Source organism: Leptosomus discolor, chromosome 8, assembly GCF_034619465.1.
Source record: "Leptosomus discolor isolate bLepDis1 chromosome 8, bLepDis1.hap2, whole genome shotgun sequence".
NCBI lineage: Eukaryota > Metazoa > Chordata > Aves > Leptosomiformes > Leptosomidae > Leptosomus > Leptosomus discolor.
In genome coordinates, this window is record NC_141398.1 from 41,391,039 (window position 1) to 41,408,841 (window position 17,803).

At 38.9% G+C, this 17,803-nt stretch overlaps 1 protein-coding gene across 3 annotated transcripts in view; it reads left to right on the forward strand.

Annotated features, from left to right (window-relative positions):
• PHAF1 (phagophore assembly factor 1) overlaps positions 1 to 17,553 on the forward strand; it is a 36,347-nt gene extending 18,794 nt beyond the window's left edge. The window contains exons 7-16 of one of the 3 annotated variants that reach the window (XM_009955692.2): positions 2,635 to 2,732; positions 4,444 to 4,556; positions 6,494 to 6,627; positions 7,229 to 7,312; positions 8,013 to 8,095; positions 8,889 to 8,932; positions 12,114 to 12,157; positions 13,496 to 13,554; positions 15,046 to 15,118; positions 15,578 to 17,553. In XM_009955692.2, coding sequence (XP_009953994.1) covers positions 2,635 to 2,732; positions 4,444 to 4,556; positions 6,494 to 6,627; positions 7,229 to 7,312; positions 8,013 to 8,095; positions 8,889 to 8,932; positions 12,114 to 12,157; positions 13,496 to 13,554; positions 15,046 to 15,118; positions 15,578 to 15,667 — 822 coding nt within the window. In that variant the 3' untranslated portion in view covers positions 15,668 to 17,553. Of the gene's footprint in view, positions 1 to 2,634; positions 2,733 to 4,443; positions 4,557 to 6,493; positions 6,628 to 7,228; positions 7,313 to 8,012; positions 8,096 to 8,888; positions 8,933 to 12,113; positions 12,158 to 13,495; positions 13,555 to 14,321; positions 14,337 to 15,045; positions 15,119 to 15,577 lie in introns of those variants that run through there. The other 2 variants (XM_086468963.1, XM_086468962.1) reach the window with 2 other exon arrangements.
• Positions 17,554 to 17,803: the final 250 nt, after the last annotated feature.

A 17,803-nucleotide genomic window follows, 5' to 3' on the forward strand; every position in this document is an offset into this window, starting at 1 on the left:
CTCCTGTTTGTGCTGTGTAATCATTTCGAAGTTAAAATTTTTCTTATTTTTAGCAGAGGCATATGCTTAGAGGTTTTGCTTGCATTGTGAACTGGGACTAGCAATTCAGTTTTTGAAAGGAGTCCTCTAAAAATATGAGCGCTGTCTATGCAAATACGTAAATATTAAGCAATCTACTGGAAGGCTGTTCTTTTATCAGATAGTTTTGAATCTCATCAAAATGATTATGCAACTAAACTAGGATAGAGTTCATAAAACACATTTTCATCTTCGGTGTCCTTCAGTACGAGTGCTTTTAGAAAGCCAAATGAATGAGCTTTATTTGTAATGCCTGTTTGCGTATTCCCCAAATATTCAGATGAGTTACTGAATAATTGAACATATTACTGCATTCTCTGAAGTCTTTGGAAATCCCCATCTAGAGTGGAAACAAGATCAGGTCTTCTGTCATTTCTACCTATACTAACAAAAATGTCTGTGTGACTTGTGTTTTGTGAGAATGGAAATGCTCTCTGTTGTATTATCTGGGCTTATCATTTAAAAAGAATGTGTGCTGTATGGTATTAAATAAAAAGGAGCATATAAAGAACCAAAAAGTGGGAGAAATCAACGTGATGACACGTTTTATGTCACAGCCTAGTACTTTAGTAGTTGTGTTTTGACGTGTGAGAGAACAGGGGGTAACCAGGGGAAGTTAATATTCAGCAGTAGTGAAGGTCAATTTGGTTTCAGAAATATTGGAAGGTAAATAGAAACCTAATAAGCCAAACAGAAGGAATGTCCCAACAAAGAGTAGTTGCTTTTCTTGCAAGAGTTCTCAGGGCATTTATGAATGAAGTGTCCGAGCTGCTAAGAAAGTCAGTTGTTATACCAAAGATTTTATAAGATGATAGAATCCTAGAATACCTCAAGTTGGAAGGGACTTACAAGGATCATTGAGTCTAACTCCCTGCTCCTTGCAGGACTACCTAAAACTGAAAGATGTTAAAATAAAACTGCTAGAACCAATTTTAGCCATTGCATCTGTGTGTCTTGTTTTGGTACATGGTTCAGTTAAGTAAGAAAATAGTTAGGGATAGTTACAGAATACTTGGTGCGAATATGCTTTGAGAGGGACACAGTGTGGTTCTTGGGGATGATACAGTCCTTCACAGCTGCTGGGACAGTGGAGAAAATAGTTTTGCATTCTCAAAGTCTTTCATCTAGTTGCTCAAATGAGGTTAGTAAAATGTTGTTTTCACAGAGTGAAAGGTGAAATGCTCCCCAGGTTTATAAATAGTTAGAAACAGGATAATTTAGATGACAGAGTAGTATGAAACAGTCCACAGGGAAGATGACTATTTGTGGAGCCTTTCAGGGAGGAACATTAGAAAAGACTAAAGAGTGAAATTATATTTGAAGATGTCAATCTTTCAAGTTCAGAGAGGATCATATAGGAATGCTAAACTAGTTAGCAAAGCAGTGTAATCTCTGTTATCAGCTATATAAAAACCAAAGTTTTCTTCAGTTTTTTAATTTCCATAAGCAAACTACAGGTCAGCAGAACATGAAAACCTGGTCACACTGTTTCTGTTAAGAAATCGGGTATATATGGAAGCCCAGGCACTTCCATGGCCTAGAGGAGATTTCTCTGTTGCTAAGGCATAAGTACGTTAAAGTGATCTGAAGTCTGACTGCTTTAGAAAGCTGTGTTTTGAGGTGTTCATGTCCTGGACAAATTCAGAGAGAGGACTAAAATCAGGGCATCTCTAGATTTCCTACGTAGTGGAGGTTCCCTTCTAAATGCTTACAGCAGTGAAAGTCATTGCTCTGGGTTTTTGTGGGTTGTGTTTTGTTTTGTTTTTTTTCTCCTAAGAGTAGCTTTTTATGTTTGCCTTATGTGATGTCCTACTAAAGTAGAGCAGGGTAATAGTTTGCATACTGTGCATGTTGGTTTTGTTGACTGCTTGTGACAAAGTTAGTTTCTTTTCTGTCCAGTGCCAGCAAAATATCTTGACAGTCTTGAAGGTCCTGACATCTCCAGACTTGAAAGAAATAGGCTCTTGCTGCACTAGAAGAATGAATCTGACTTCCTTAGCATGCTTTCTACTTGATGAGAACTCTCAAAATCCCTATCAAAACAACGTGTGCAAAAATGTTGGTGATAAGGAGAGCAGAAAATCTAATGAATGAGTCTCTGTTCAGATAAAGGCATTTTACAAATGAGCAAAAATGTTAAAAGGCTGAAATTAATGCAGTGGGAGACAAAAAATGAAGTTCTACCGTTAAAGTAGCCATTTTTCTTAGAACTTAAATACAGCCTATCAGTACAAATACTTCTATGTTGCTAGTTGCCAGTGATCAAACCAAGAAAACTTGAACTCTCAGTATGCACAGAGGCTAATTGTCAGACTAGTGCCATCTTTTGGTGGATAAACATAGTGAGCATTCCACCCCAGCTTGGGAATCCAGGAATGGTGTAATGTAAAGAAACACCATCTAGAAGGGGGTTTTGTTATTGTTTTTTTCCCCCTTGTCTTTGGCTAGAGACTTATCTGAACTGGCGAGCATGTACTGTATTTCTAATGTAACTTATAATTTTGACCTGAAGTGTCTACTGTGTCATGTAACAAGAATGATTTTGTGTACCCACAGCCTAACTTTGCCCATGGTCTAGCCTCTCTGCAAATTCCACATGGTGCGACTGTGAAACGTATGTACATCTACAATGGAAACAGTCTGCAGGATACCAAGTATGTACAGCTGGTTTTGCTGTTTTGATCACTTAGAATATACTTTTTCTTCCTCTTTTTTTTTTAGGGTTTTGCAAATGCTAAATACGCTCATATACTTTTTAAGTTCTGATTGGGTCTTTTATGAATTGGGTAGTGTGCAGAATGCCTTTAGATAGATAGAAACTTCTTTCAAATTTCCATAGGTGGTGTCCTCGGACTTTAAAATCAAATGTTCCTTTGATTTATCTTACTATAAGATCATCTTGGCTCAGCTGTAGGAGGCTAATTCAATTGATCTGAAAATGAATTAATTAAGTAAAGGAGGAAATGTAGTGAATGTAGTAAGAGATGCAGTTAGGCTATTCTTACCCTAGATTTTGTATGCATGCTAATGACCTCTCCCTAGACAAATCAAACTTGGTGTAGACAGTCAGTATATGGGTACTATGTATGTCATGGCAGGGTCCTCCAAGGGTCTCAGGCTCTGTTGCTTCACAAAAATAATAAAATATGTATTTTCAGGCTTTAAGCCATATGCATAATCTATCATATATTCAAGATATTTGCAGTTACCTGACAGAACTACTGTTCTGAGGAAATGAATCCTCATGCCTTAATACTAATGGAATAGTTATATTTTAGTATAGTTAATGTTTTCTGTGACATTGCATTCTGTCTTCTTTTAAGCAGTAATTTATTGTATGACACCTGATGTTTTTGCTCTTTCTAAAAACATTTTCTGGGGTTCCTTACACAAGGAAAAATTGACAGTACTTCTGTAAATTCTTCCTTGCAGCTTATACTCAAACTGATAAGGTGGTAGTTTTTGTGGAGAGAGTTGTGTTTTAATGCCAGAAGAAGATCAACACATCCTTGGATTACTGCTCAGAAAGGAGGGAACCTTGTTTGTGCAGAAATTAGAAATAAGTGCACTTGAGAAAAATGTTGTTGTCTCTGCCCATCTGTGACCTGCTGGGCTTTAGTGAAAGCACTAATTGTCGCGTGGGACACGGGGGGGGGGGGGGTGTATGTGTGTGAGAGAGAGCTCAAAGCCTGACACTTAGCTCAAGTCATTTACACATGGGAGAAATTCGTGTAAGAACAGTGATTTTTACAGAGCTTATACAAAATAATACACAAAAAAGCAGCCCTTCCCAAGTAAGATATTTTCAGTGGCTGTTAGTATTTTTTCCAGTATTATTGTAATTGAATTGAAATGAGAACTTTCCCAGTAAAGCAGCACAATTGTTTGTGGTGTATGTGCACAAGCTGATGGCATGTTCTGGGCTATGGAGTACCTTCCCAAGAGCAGTGAGAGCATCATGGAGAAGATTTTCTGCTGCATGTGGGTGATATGCCTAGTTCAAGGAGTTGGTCTCTTTAATAACTGTATGATTTCCATGTTTGCCAAGAGAAGTCTGAGATGACACATCCTCCTAGGAGGTATCCAAAGGCTAGATCCAGTTTCTGTAATTCCTGGAGTCTTTGAAACTTGCCGTTTGTTTCATTAATATTAAAGGTCCTGCATTTGAGTGCTGCCTTGTTCCTCTTCCTTTTTCCTCAGGCTTTCTGATCCTTGTGTTTAACATAACTTTTAATCTTCAGTCTGAGTTAAATGCAGCTTTGTCAAAATTAACATGCTCTGTTCCAGTGAACTGCTACTGGCTTGTTAATGGAAAACTTGAAGATTAAGTGAATCGTATGCACACTTTTGTATGATTGGTTTCAGGGCTCCCTTGATGCCTCTCAGCTGTTTTCTTGGTAACGTGTATGCCGAGAACGTTGATGTTCTGAGAGATGGAACTGGACCCTCAGGTTTACGGCTTCGCCTCCTCACTGCAGGTATTAGTGACACTCAGAACACTGAACTGGTTGCTTTCCTCAGGAAAAGAGTGGTAAACCTGGGTAAATTAAACGTAGCTTATTTGTGATGCTTTTACAAGTGGTTTCAAAGTGTTCTATATACCTTATTTTGAACTATTGAAAACAAAACAAACCAAAACCCTGTGAAGGTGAGTCTGCCTGCTGCTGCATTTCCCTGGCCCTGGAGAAATCGTGGAGGACTGTAGCCCTGTCCTTAGTAGTTCTGAGACCTTGGAGACTGTTTTCAGAAGTGGAATTTGTCTCCGTGTGTGTGTGGAATAAAACCCACAAGATATCAAGAAACCTTATGTACGTGTACATTTTCTGAGATTCCAGTGAGCGGTATGATGTTGATATTTTTGTGATTAATTCTGGAAGGCTTTAAAAATGCCATAGAGACTACATCAATGCTGCGGTCTTAGGCTGCACTTTAAATTCAATTGTTTTCATTTGCTGTAGGAAACACCAGTGAAGGTGAGAGGCTGATAAGTACCTTCTCCTTGTGCGTACTTTCAGAGATGGGAGTGCTTAGAAATTAGGGAAGGATATAATGACTGCAAAGGAGCCTTGTTCAGTCACCATAACCTTAGAGTTAACAATGTTTTTAAGAAAAAATACTGAGGTGTTTTTTAACAATTTTCATCAGTAGGCTTGGCTTTTGACCCAATCTGATTACTAGCTGTATGTATATTGAGAAAACACTTGGAATACATTCATAAATTGAAAAAGTTAAGAAGGAGGCAACTTAAGATAAATAAAAAAATTGTGAATAAAACCAGAGCAGATGTTTTCAAGTTACTTTGCTTCTCTCTTTACAGAGGAAGGTAATAGAGAGCTACCTAGGACAGGGAACATATATCCTCATGTACTAGGGAAGGCGTTAGCTATAACATAGTCATAATATAAATGATTTTGAGAAATTGGACACTTCTAAGGTAGAGTCAAGTTTAGTTAAAAGTGTATACATGCAGCTTAAAGGAAATGTCAATGAATAAAATAATTATTAAAATATATCACTAACATTCAGACTAAAACTTGCAGAGACAATCTGAACATGTGCTGTCCTTGTCTTGCTAAAGTTTGCAGAAACTCCTCTGTAGAACATATTATACGCCTGTTCTAGCACAAGTTTCTCTGCAAGTGTATTAACTTGGAATAACTCTTACTTAAGAAATCAAGGATGACTCAAACGGATTCTTCTGGTGTATCTTAGTGGGTAACTAGCTGCATAAATAGTGCATAGTGAGAAAAGCTAAGTGTGTATTTAGAGCACATCCTGTATGTTGCAGTAACTGCTGCGTATGTGTACATGCATTATTGTAGATGTAAGATGCTGCATTCATGAGAGCAAACTGTAAGATCTCTCCATTTCTTAACATCTGGTAATCTATGTCAGCAATTCATCTATGTAATGGCTGTTGAATAAGATCAGTTTTTAACATTGTTTGCGTAGGAACATACTTGCTCTTGATTTAATAAGCTGTGGCAATCGGGAGTTCTGATACAGTTAATACGGATGAGGAATATCACTTTATGGGCTTTATTTTTTTAGCTGGAGATACATCTCTAGCACCTAAAGTAGAATATTTTAGGGATTCCTGGTACTACTGGTAATGACTAGCTGATCAAATTGAGATGGGCCAGGAAAAATAAGTCATGTTCACGTGAATGGCAAGGAAGTGAAGATAGCATTGCTGAAGTTGGAGGTCAAGATGGGGATCTGGGCGACAGTCAGGACGTTTACTTTGATAAAAAATGTTTGAACTCTTGCAAAATAAATGGTTACATTTAATTTACCATTGTCAAAAGAATGTTTGGTTTGTGATAAATGAAGGGATGCTAAGCTTTTGGTGTTGTATTGCTGCTGTATTCTCTGATCAGGGAGGATTAATTTTGAGTTGTTTTCCATTCCTCAGGTTGTGGCCCAGGTGTTCTAGCCGATGCCAAGATGCGGGTATTTGAACGTTGTGTGTACTTTGGAGATTCATGCCAGGATGTGCTGAGCACCTTGGGGTCTCCACACAAAGTCTTCTACAAGTCCGAAGATAAGGTGAGGGAATTCATTCAGGCACAGGACTCTCTCTTTGTTCAGTGCTCTCTCAGTTTAATCACAAGGCCCGTGTTTTGCAAGGCCAGTGACATTAAAATGCCGTGTAGCACAAATTATGTGTGTCTCACTTGGCATATAATAGACCAAGATGAACCATTATATCGTTTGGTTTTAAGAAGATTTTTTTAAGCTTTAGTGCAAATCTGTTTAAATTTAAAAAATAAATAAAATTGCATCATTTAACTGTTTTAAAAATAGATAAAAAGGGGAGCACTTTTGACTCCAAGTGAGCCTTAGCAAGTGTGCTGCCTATTTTTTAAAATTATTTTATGTAAAATAACTTCACCATATACTTTGATCCTTTTCTAATGTTTTTACATAGCAGCATGTGAGTAAACCTTTCTCTTCAGATAACTAAAAAAGAAAAAAGCTCATGTGTCATTGTGCTGCTGCAAGCAGCTGACAGTCCTGTCGTGAAGCACAGGGTCTTACATACAAGGCTTCACATGAAATTATGGCAATTTGTTTGAATGTAGCGATGTTAATGGCATTCATCTTTGTGAGCATTATTAAATACATCTGCAAAATGTGTTTCTTGCAGATGAAAATCCATTCACCCTCGCCCCATAAGCAGGTCCCGTCGAAGTGCAATGACTACTTCTTCAATTATTTCACACTTGGAGTGGTGAGTAGGAAGCTTCCATAAACAAATTCATGTAAAGTTTTGATTTAGCTACTCCTTTCAGAAGGCTAAAGGCTGTGGGAAATGAGAGACTGCAGAACTCTTGATTGCTGCCTTGAGAATCTCTAGGTATGAAACACAACACTGATTTTTCTCCAGCACTTGCAAATTCAAGCAGTAACATTTTCTGATCATCACCAGTGGATGGAGGGCTCTTTGTGCTTTTGCATGCTCTTGGGTTTTCTCCCTCTGCCATGCCTGATGTGTAGATGTATTAGTTCTTGTTTCTGAAATCCACACTCCTGTCCCACAGAACTGAGATAAGTGTGCCATAACACCAGTTGTGAGAGTTTGCCAAGCTGTGGGATGTAGTTCAACCTTCACGTCCCTCCTTACAGCTATTTTGCTTTAGTCTACATTTACTGTAAATAATATGCAGGAAAAACAAGACTTCCTTGGAAAAGTTGCCCACATCAGCAAATATAAACTGCTGTTGTGACTGAGTGCTGGAGGAAGTGTGTGTTTATTTGAATTTACAGTAGTCTCATGTTCAAATACTACTTTTCATAGTTCCATTTGGTTCCAATGAGATAGATACATATCACTATATACAGGTACTACTGTAACTTATCTCCGATTAGTTTGGGGAAAGCCACCTTCCTCTGTCCAAATTACTTCATGTCTATTCTATTTTCTTCCACAGGATATTCTCTTTGATGCAAACACTCACAAGGTGAAGAAATTTGTCCTGCATACAAACTATCCTGGTCATTACAACTTTAACATGTGAGTGTGAAGAACTGATCTCTTAAAGAGTATCTGAAAAAATCTGAAACAGAAATCCCGTGTACCCTTTATAGAATTCAGGTATTTTTCCCCAAGTGTCTTTGGTGTATCTGTAACCATGGAGGTTTCAGCCATCATTATTAGCACTTTTTTTATTATTATTTTCTTTTTACTTTTAAATGCCGCTATACTGTCGGGTATGTCTTAAAGCAGTAAGTGAGATAAGGTGGTTCTTTGTTCAGCTATAATGCACAAACTCTCTTGCTAGAGGCAAAGTTCATATTAGGAAGAGTGTCCATTTACTGGTAGGTAGGCTGCTGGTTTTCTCCTGATGTTATTTCAGTTAGTGATTTAAAAAAAATAATTCTCATATGCTTCTGAACATATTTTCAATACTTCTTAAATGTAAACTCTTCAGGGGAGGAATATGAGTTAAAGAATAAGTGATTGGATGTCTGATTAAAGCAGTTAGTGTTAGTGACAGAGAAATCTATGGTACTGTTCCTAAGCTGAATATTTGTCCATCCACTCTGTGAAACAGCAAAGTAATTTGTGCTGAAGGACCTTTTGTGTCCTCTAGAAAATTGTGTTAGGACATTCCTAGGCTGCTGCCTTTTTTGATGTAGAAAATAGAAATGAGAACTTTTCTTAATCTGTTAGCATTGAGACTCTCACTTTCATTTTATTATCCATGTGACTTCATTAAACTGATCATTAAGAGCCCTAAGTTTCTGCTAGGCAGTTTATGTTGGCTTTACTCTTTTCTAATAGCTTTATGATTTGCCCTTTCTAGTTACCATCGCTGTGAATTCAAGATTCCACTAGTCATTAAGCGAGGTGAGTAGTTCATCTGTTGTCCTGCTTCAGGGGGCACATACCACAAAACATGCAAAGGGGAGCTATGATCAGTTTTCATTTCTAATGCATCCTTCATTATCAGAGGATGCTAACAGTGAAAGTCATTGAGACAGGGGAAATGTTGGTGTTAGGTTTCTGTTAAATGAAAGATACTTCAGGACAAATTAGCATTCTCTGATTTTACTAACACTACCTTGTTTGCTTACTTGGATCACATGAATATTTAGCTGCAACACCACTGTTCGACCAACCTGATAGGCTTTTATGAAGACATAACCAGGTGGATAGATGATGGTGGTGCAGTGGATGTGGGTTATCTTGATTTCAGTAAAGCATTTGACATAGTCACCCACAGCATCCTCACAGCTAAACTGATGAAGTGTGGTCTGGATGATCAGGTAGTGAGGTGGGTTGTGAACTGGTTGAAGGAAAGAAGTCAGAGTTGTTGTCAATGGGACAGTCTAGTTGGAGGCCTGTATCTAGTGGAGTCCCTCCAGGGTTGGTACCGGGACCAGTACTAGTCAATATATTCATCAATGACCTGGATGAGGGAATAGAGTGCACTGTCAGCAAGTTTGGTGATGACACCAGAAGGCTGTGCTGCTGTTCAGCAAGACCTGGACAGGCTGGAGAGCTGGGCAGGGAGAAATTTAATGACATACAAGGGCAAGTGTAGAGTCTTGCATCTGGGAAAGAACAACCCCATGTACCAGTCTAGGTTGGGGACTGAGCTGTTAGAGTAGCGTAGGGGAAAGGGACCTGGGGGTCCTGGTGGACAGCAGGATGACCATGAGCCAGCAATGTGCCCTTGTGGCCAAGAAGGCCAATGGCATCCTGGGGTGTATTAGAAGGGGTGTGGTCAGTAGGTTGAGAGAGGTTCTCCTCCCACTCTGTCCTGGTGAGACCGCGTCTGAAGTAGTGTGTCCAGTTCTGGGCCCCTCAGTTCAAGGACAGGGAACTGCTTGAAAGAGTCCAGCGCAGAGCCACAAAGGTGATTAAGGGGGTGGAACATCTCCCTCATGCTGAAAGGCTGAGGGAGCTGGGTCTCTTTAGCTTGGAGAAGAGGAGACTGAGGGGTGACCTCATTGATGTTTATAAATACGTAAAGGGCGAGTGTCAGGAGGATGGAGCCGGGCTCTTCTCGGTGATGGCCAATGATAGGATAAGTGGCAACGGGTGCAAGCTGGAGCATAAGAGGTTCCACATGAAGATAAGGAAAAACCTTTTCCTTGTGAGGGTGACAGAGCACTGGAACAGGCTGCCCAGAGAAATTGTGGAGTCTCCTTCTCTGGAGATATTCAAAACCCACCTGGATGCGTTCCTGTGTGATCTACTCTAGGTGGTCCTGCTCTGGCAGGGGGGTTGGACTAGATAATCTTTCGAGGTCCCTTCCAACCCCTAACATTCTGTGATCACTTATTTTCTGTAATGCTGCCACTCTGCTAAAATCAATTACCTTGTACATGGAGGCTCAAAATCTATGAGGCAATGTTAGTCTGAGCTGGTCTGTCCAATCCACTGTTGAACTTCCTAATGCCCAGCTCACTCTTGAAAGGCTCATTCGTGGTGTTTAATATAGACTGGTTTAGCTGGGAATGAGAACAAACATGCAGAATATGTTGGCTCTGTGTGCTCTAGACAAAGTATGTCTGTTGTGATCACTTGAAAATCTCTACTGGGAAAAAAAATAATCAGTAGTGCTGACTGCACAAGATACTAAGATGTGTCCAGCTCTGTGCATGTAAGTAATCTTGACAGAGCATGGGGAGCCTTGTTTGGTTGAGGATCATAGTGATTGAGATAGACTTCTTTAATGTAACAATTAACAGGTGTACTGGGACAGTGTGTGTTTCGGTTATCCAGGGAATACTGGATGCTGGTTAGGTTTTGGCCAGGGATGCTTTGTTCATTCTGATTGGTTTTCACTGGAAGCACTTCCCTTCTTCTGTGGCTGTCACAGCAGTTTGAGCATGTAGAGGAGTGAAAACCTGGAAAAACAGTGTCTGTATGTACAAGCTTACGTGAAAGGTGATTTGTGATTCAACCAAGAGAATAAGCATGAAAGTTCTTGCTTTTCAAATAATTTTCCCTTAGGTTATTTTGCAGTACTTCAAAGGCATTCACTTCTGGTTATTTTTGTTCACAAGTAGTACTATGAATCTCTTTTGAATGTGTCTGGCTTCTTGGTTTTGTTTTGTTTTGTTTTTTTTAACACCTTTCTGGTCTCTAGCTTGTGTTCAGGTGTAACAAGTTGTAAACAAATGTTATAAAATTTATGAAGAGTCTGTCATCTTCCATCTGATGGCAGTGCCTTATGCAGCTTTATTAACTTGCTTTGGTAGTTCAACTTCAGACAGTAAATTGACAGCCAGAGTTCAAGTTGCACAGGCTCTGAACTCTTTCAACATAAAGAGAGCGTGTTTATTTAGCAGGTGGAAAATACAGAGGAGCTTTTAATCAAGTTAAAGACTATTTGCTATGTTTGACTTGTTTAGTGTACGGGTCCATTCCCACTGCTTCGGGAAGGTGTTTTCAGTGTTCAGAAGTTCCCAAGTTTGTGTATGAAACAGTGCTTGAAACCAGCAGCGAACAATTTCTTTTAAGACTGTGGGCGTAAATGCAATGCTGACCTCACCTGCAGCATTTTTTATTATTTAATAAGTAGACTGCAATTCTGAAGCTCTTTGCTGCCTTTATTTTTGAGTGTGGCATTTTAGCTGATTTCAGGCCTGCCAGCTCCTGAGTCACAAGCTGTCAGTTTTAGCCAGCTTCTTTTCCAAGTGCAATGGAGTCTTTGGACTTGATGGGTGGCACATCATGTTATCTCAATGAGTGGCTGTGCTAGGCATGTTAACTTGGTACAGAGAGATGTAGTTTCTTTTACACTGGCATTCTTCTATGTAAGATTAAAGCTTAAACGTACATAATGTTAGAACTTGGAACTTGCTGTAAACAGGCAGGCTTGTTTAATCGCCTTAACTGGCATTTGATCAATGTTGTTGACAATTCTGGATGCTAGTAAATGCTGGTAAAATTTGTGTGCGAACTGATGTCGTGCTTGTATGTCTTCTGCTCTCTGAACTAACCTCCCAAAATAAAGGATTATATAGCAGGTTGTTCAAGCATAAACTATAACGGCTTTTCTGTTTCTCTTTCATAGATAGTGCTGATTCACAGACAGAAACATGTACAACATACAGCAAGGTAAGTCTGTGCAGAACTGAATGTTTTTCTTAAACTATCTAAATGATCCATCCTGAATTTGCAGTATGCTTTGAAGAAATAGTAGTTGTGTCATGTTGTTTTAAAATAGAAAAGTTGAAGGCCAAAAGTTAACGTATGTTCTGTGGTTTAAACATTTTGTTGTGTTTAAGTATTGAAGGCATTCATAATAGCACACTGACTGCATTATTGCATGCTTTGCATTTTAAGATAGCTGCAGGTAGAAATGATATGGGAAAGCGATAGCAGTGGTGGCTGAATGTTATCTGGGAGAGATATTTCTAAACAAAGTTTTCCAAGAGCTTTTCTACTTAATGTAGCTTTTGAAGACATGTAGTATTTAACCAAGAGGGTTCAGTGCTCTTCCATTTTCTTCCGAAGGGTGCCAGTAATGGGGCGCTTCTCAGGCAGCAGCAGGTCTTACAAAAATGTCACTACCAGTGTGACACCTCCTGATGACAGCGGACTCCTTGAAGACTGTATAGCCGTACCACCTAAATGAAATTCCCATCTGGGCAGTTGATGCTACATGTTTGAGAGCTACATTAAGTTGAAGAACTTCTCAAAAACTGTGTTTACCAGTGTCTCTACAGTTAACGTTCAGCCAGGGTCAGTGCCACTCACTTGGCTCCTGGCGTGCCAAATGAAGGCTTTCCTTGGTAAATTTTGAGTCCTGTACTGGGAAGAAAAAATTGGAGTTAGCAACCTGGAAGCTGCTGTTCTTTGCTTTTTCGATTAGAATTACTTACATCCTTCAGTGCCTTGGCTTATTTCAATCTTCTGTGTGAAACTGCAGCTTCTTATTAAGTCTGCTTGGAGTGATGAAAACTGCTGGACATTCCCAGTCGTTAAATAGTGCAGTTTTCCTCTTCTTTTCCAAACTTGTCACTTAAATCAAGGAAAGACTTTTGGGAGAGGTAGCAGTGATGATATTTTTCCCTCTGCAAAGGTATGAAAGAGGGTATTTTTCTGAGGTTTCACACAGCTGCTTTGTCCTCTGAGGTGTCCCTGAACTGCTACAAGATGTTCCAGCTACATTTTACCCATAAGACCCATAGAATTTTTTTATATTAATAATTCTAATTCAAAGCTATTTTGAGAGAAAAATGAGAATAAACCCCGAGAGGATTTCCTAGCCCCAGTAATGGATAGTTTCCATTACTGAGTGTGCCCCCTGGTCACAAAATACTTCTGTAAATACAGCCTCTGTGTTATTTGGCAAATGAGCGTGTCACAAACAAATGTACACGACTCTTCCTAGATAAAAAGAAGAGTTTTCCTGTGCCTCATTTTAACACAAAGTCTTTGATCTATTTACAGTGGGACAGTATTCAGGATCTTCTGGGGCACCCGGTAGAGAAGCCAGTGGTACTTCACAGGTAAAGATCTCTTATCAGCTCAATCCCTGCCAAGCAAAATAGAGGATGAGTTCAGGCAGAGGAGGAGTTCTTGCAGTAGTTATTTTTGGGCTGCTTTGCTGTTAGTTCCAGGCTTTTCTGCCACTAACAAGTCTGGATAGCTGCTCTAAGAGGAAATACTGATCTGCAGAATGAAAACCATTTCCAAAATTACTTGAATTGTAAAATCCAGAGAAGAGCTAAGCACCATATAAAGAAGTGACTGTCTTTTAATGTGTAATAAATAGTGTAGATTTTTTTTATACCAGTCACATGCATTTCAACAACATGACATCATAGAGCACAGTGTGTAGTATATATGATAGCAGTCTGTCTGAAGAAGCTTTGCTTTTATGAACTTACATGGTTGTTCTACAGTTCTTTTAGGCTGACTGAGTCAGGACTACAGGGATTGAGTTGCGTGTTGGGTTAAACAGGCATTATCTGTTTGCGGAGTTATCATTCTATGATATGATGAGAAACTATGATTTATCTCTGGACAAGTGTAAGTCATGGGTACTGTGAAAATACTGCAGCAATTTCAGATATACCAACAAGGTATTTTCATCAGGCTTTCATATGATTTTGAGTTTGATCTAGTTTTTTAGATTTTTTTTCCCTAAATTGTTGTTTTGCTCCCTTTACTCCTGTTTTATGCCAGTGAGATTGTTAGAGCAGAAGCCTTGTAAGTAAAGCTGAGGTGAAACAGTGATTACATGGACCCCTTCCATTTTTCGTCTGTGTTGTAGAGAGTAGTTCAACCAGACTTTGCCTTACTGAGCACATCTCAAATGTCTCAGGCATGCAATCTGAGAAGGTGACTGGTTACAAGAAAGGCCAAAAGGTAAATATTGTCTAGGAGTTTTTCTGGCTCTAACCTAATATCCACTGCAGTCAGAAGGAGTCTGCCATTGTCATATACATGATCCAAAAATACCGGAAATAACTGAAGGACAAGTGATAGGATAATCCAAGATTTATTAAACAGTATTTTTCAAGATTAATGTATTTCAGCATCTTACAGGTTAATTTTTTAGCATAAACCCAGTGGATTAATAGACAGTATATAGTAAATACGTGTGGTAGAGGCTGACACATGAAGTAGATTGAAGAGTGGGAAAGGATCTTGCACAAAAATAACTTGTACTAAGTTACATGTGCTTCTCTATGTATCTGTTTATTTGCAGGATTATTCCTGTTTGAGTTAAGTGAATTTTTCTGTAGAGGTCATTAGTAACTTTTTGATTACTTTCTCCCTGAGTATTAATAATGGCGCTGTGACATTAAGCAGAGGTATCCTGTGACTCACTTGGAGTCTAGCAATGGTGTTGCATAATGTGGATTTATTTTCTTTTGATGAAAGCAGTGATAAAGATGCTGTAATTTACCTTACATTACTGAGTGGGTATTCTTTCCTAAGAAGTTCCTGATCCTTACACATCTGGTTTTGATTTTCCTCTCTTTTCTGTTCAGGTCGTCATCTCCAAACAACACTAACCCATTCGGGTCAACCTTTTGCTTTGGACTGCAACGAATGATCTTTGAGGTTAGGAGAAAAACTTTAATATTAGTTTGAGCAAGAGAAGATGAGGAGTTTGCTCCTGTTATGGCTGGCTGCTTATTTTCCATTTCAATAAAAGCCAGTGCGGGGAGTAGCTATATTTTTAGAGCTTATTGGTAGAAGCAGGCAACTTTCCAATCTCTTCTCTAAGGTTATGCATTTGCATGTTGAAGCTGGAGCTTTAAGTTTGTCACCTAGAACTTGTACGAGCAGGAGAGGCATGCACTTAGCTTCAAGTAGTGGTGAAGTATGCTGGTGTTTAGATGTGTCATGGAAATCTAGGGACCATTTCTAGGAACTAGCCAAGAGCTTGTTCCTTTCTTTTTGTTGTTGGGATTTCTTTTTCAGGCAGATCAGTCCCATATTTGCCATTTCCACTCTTCTGTGTTCGTGTTTGGTGTACAATTCTTTTAATTTCCCTTTTTCCCTACTGTCCTTTTGCAGGTGATGCAGAATAATCACATAGCTTCTGTTACTCTGTATGGCCCAACACGGCCCAGCAGCCAGTTGAGAACATCGGACCTTCCCCAGTGAGCATCCCCTGCAAAGTCAGCTAATCTCAATGCTACAAAATTAGTACAGCGTGCCTTGATTTGCTGCCACTTATAATAAGGAAAGCACGTTATGATTTTTTTTTTTTCAATAAGCCTTTCCACCCAGGAGCAGTGTGGAGGGTAAATTCTCTCAACCCTTCATCATGGGGCATGGAACTGTCGATGGAGGAAAGCAGCTTAGGTGCCTGTGCCGTCGTTTATTCCTCTCCGTTGCCCTCATCCTATGCAGCACAGACCTGAAGAGACTGTCCCCCCTTCTCAGCTGGCAGAAGGGGGAAATGGAAGAGGGGCACGTAATGACTGCAAGAGTTAGAAGCACAAACTTTCTGAGCCTTGGAGCATCTGGAAGCAGGTATTGATTTTAGTCTGTTTGTGTTACTGTATTGATGTGGTGGTCACATTTTAAGAAAACGTGTGTGTGTATATATATAGATATAAACACATCGGTATTTCTGTGGCTTAGGACATTGTACCAAGTGTGACAAGGATGTATATATGTCCATGATTTCAGGCACCACATCTTTGTGTAACTTTAAACCAAGCAAGTAGCATGTGCATAATACTTGGTTGTAACATTTGCACTACATACACTTTAATTACTTGATAAACGTTTATCTTCACTGAGGAGCATCTGTGTACTGGGTGTGAGTGGGGTGTGATGGTTATTTAATGTACGCTGCGCATAAAGCTTATTTATACAGTGGATCAAACTTATCCACCTTCCTGCACTAATATGTACTTGATATGCTGAAACAATTTTTTTCTGCCATGGCTGGTTTACTAATTTTTTTCATATGCAGTCTCAAAAAAAAATTCTGGAAGAGGTTATTTCTATTATTGAATTATGTCTTAGTGAAAATATTTGATACAATTTTTCATACTAGTGAAAAATGTAACGAAGAAACAGCGTTGCCTCATTTGCCTCTGTTCCAGAATCCTTTATTCCTACTCTGTTTCCTTAGAGAAAGAGAAGTTGTATATAATGGTATCTCAGAAAGAAATTCCCGAGCTCTGCCATCACCAAGAAAACCTTTTCTGTAACTTTTGATGTATGATTTTAATTTATGCCAAAGGTTTAGCCAAAGACATCCTTATTGTAGTTTCACCATTTCTGTACATATATGCTAACTGCACACCCCACCCCAGCAGACAGGATATAGGCTTCTTTCTAGTTGGGAGATGCTGCTCGCGACATTTTATCCCAGGAGGATACTTTAGGTTTCTAGTTCTCTTACCAGTCTTATTTGGGGGAAATAGGTGGTCTGTCTTTGAAATATTGAACCCTTTTTAAAAATGGACAAGAGAAATGTATAATTTTATCCCATTTTTAATATTTTGGTGTAGCAACTTGTGATACATAGATGACAATTTTGTGAGTTTTACTATGTGTGTACAGATTTTGTAAATATGACATTTTTGTAATTTTAACTCCATGTACAGTGTAATCCTGTATAGTTTATTGATGAATGAGAGATAGGAAGTTGAATGTTAACTGCAGTTTTGGATCCTGGACCAGTAGCAGGGATAAATGTGGGGGGTGTGTGAGATGTTCTTTGCCATTTAGTCTTCCTGTATACTGTGATACTCTAAACTGTTTTGCTAAAACAAACAAAAAAGCCCCATGGAGAATCTAATGGATAAGGAAAAAGTTACTGTTTACCTTTATCCCTAGGTGTCACTCCTGTTGAATCCCTGTTCAATCTGTGCTGTCTCCTGTGATCATTGCTTGCTAAGAAAATTCTATGCCTCAACCTTCCTTTTGTTTCCTCTCTAATTTTAATTTCATTTTACATAGCCCTTCTGTAAATTAAATGGAATAATAATGAGCATGTACACTGAAGAAAAATAAAATGAGACTCTCAGTTACTGTTTTTGTGTTAAATGCAGTTGCTGGGTGTTTTTGTAATAAAATCATGGATGTTTTTGCTTGCTTTTTTCTTATCAATTAGTCCTTTTTATTTTATTGTCTTTCAGATGTTGTATTTGAAGTACCTGACTAGTGTTCCTCCTTTGCAGCCAGTACAGTATGTTCTCTAAAGCAGCAGTGTAAAAATTAACATAACTTGCAGTCTGTTTCCTAGTAGAGACATGAAAGCGTGTTATAAATTTTTGCCCT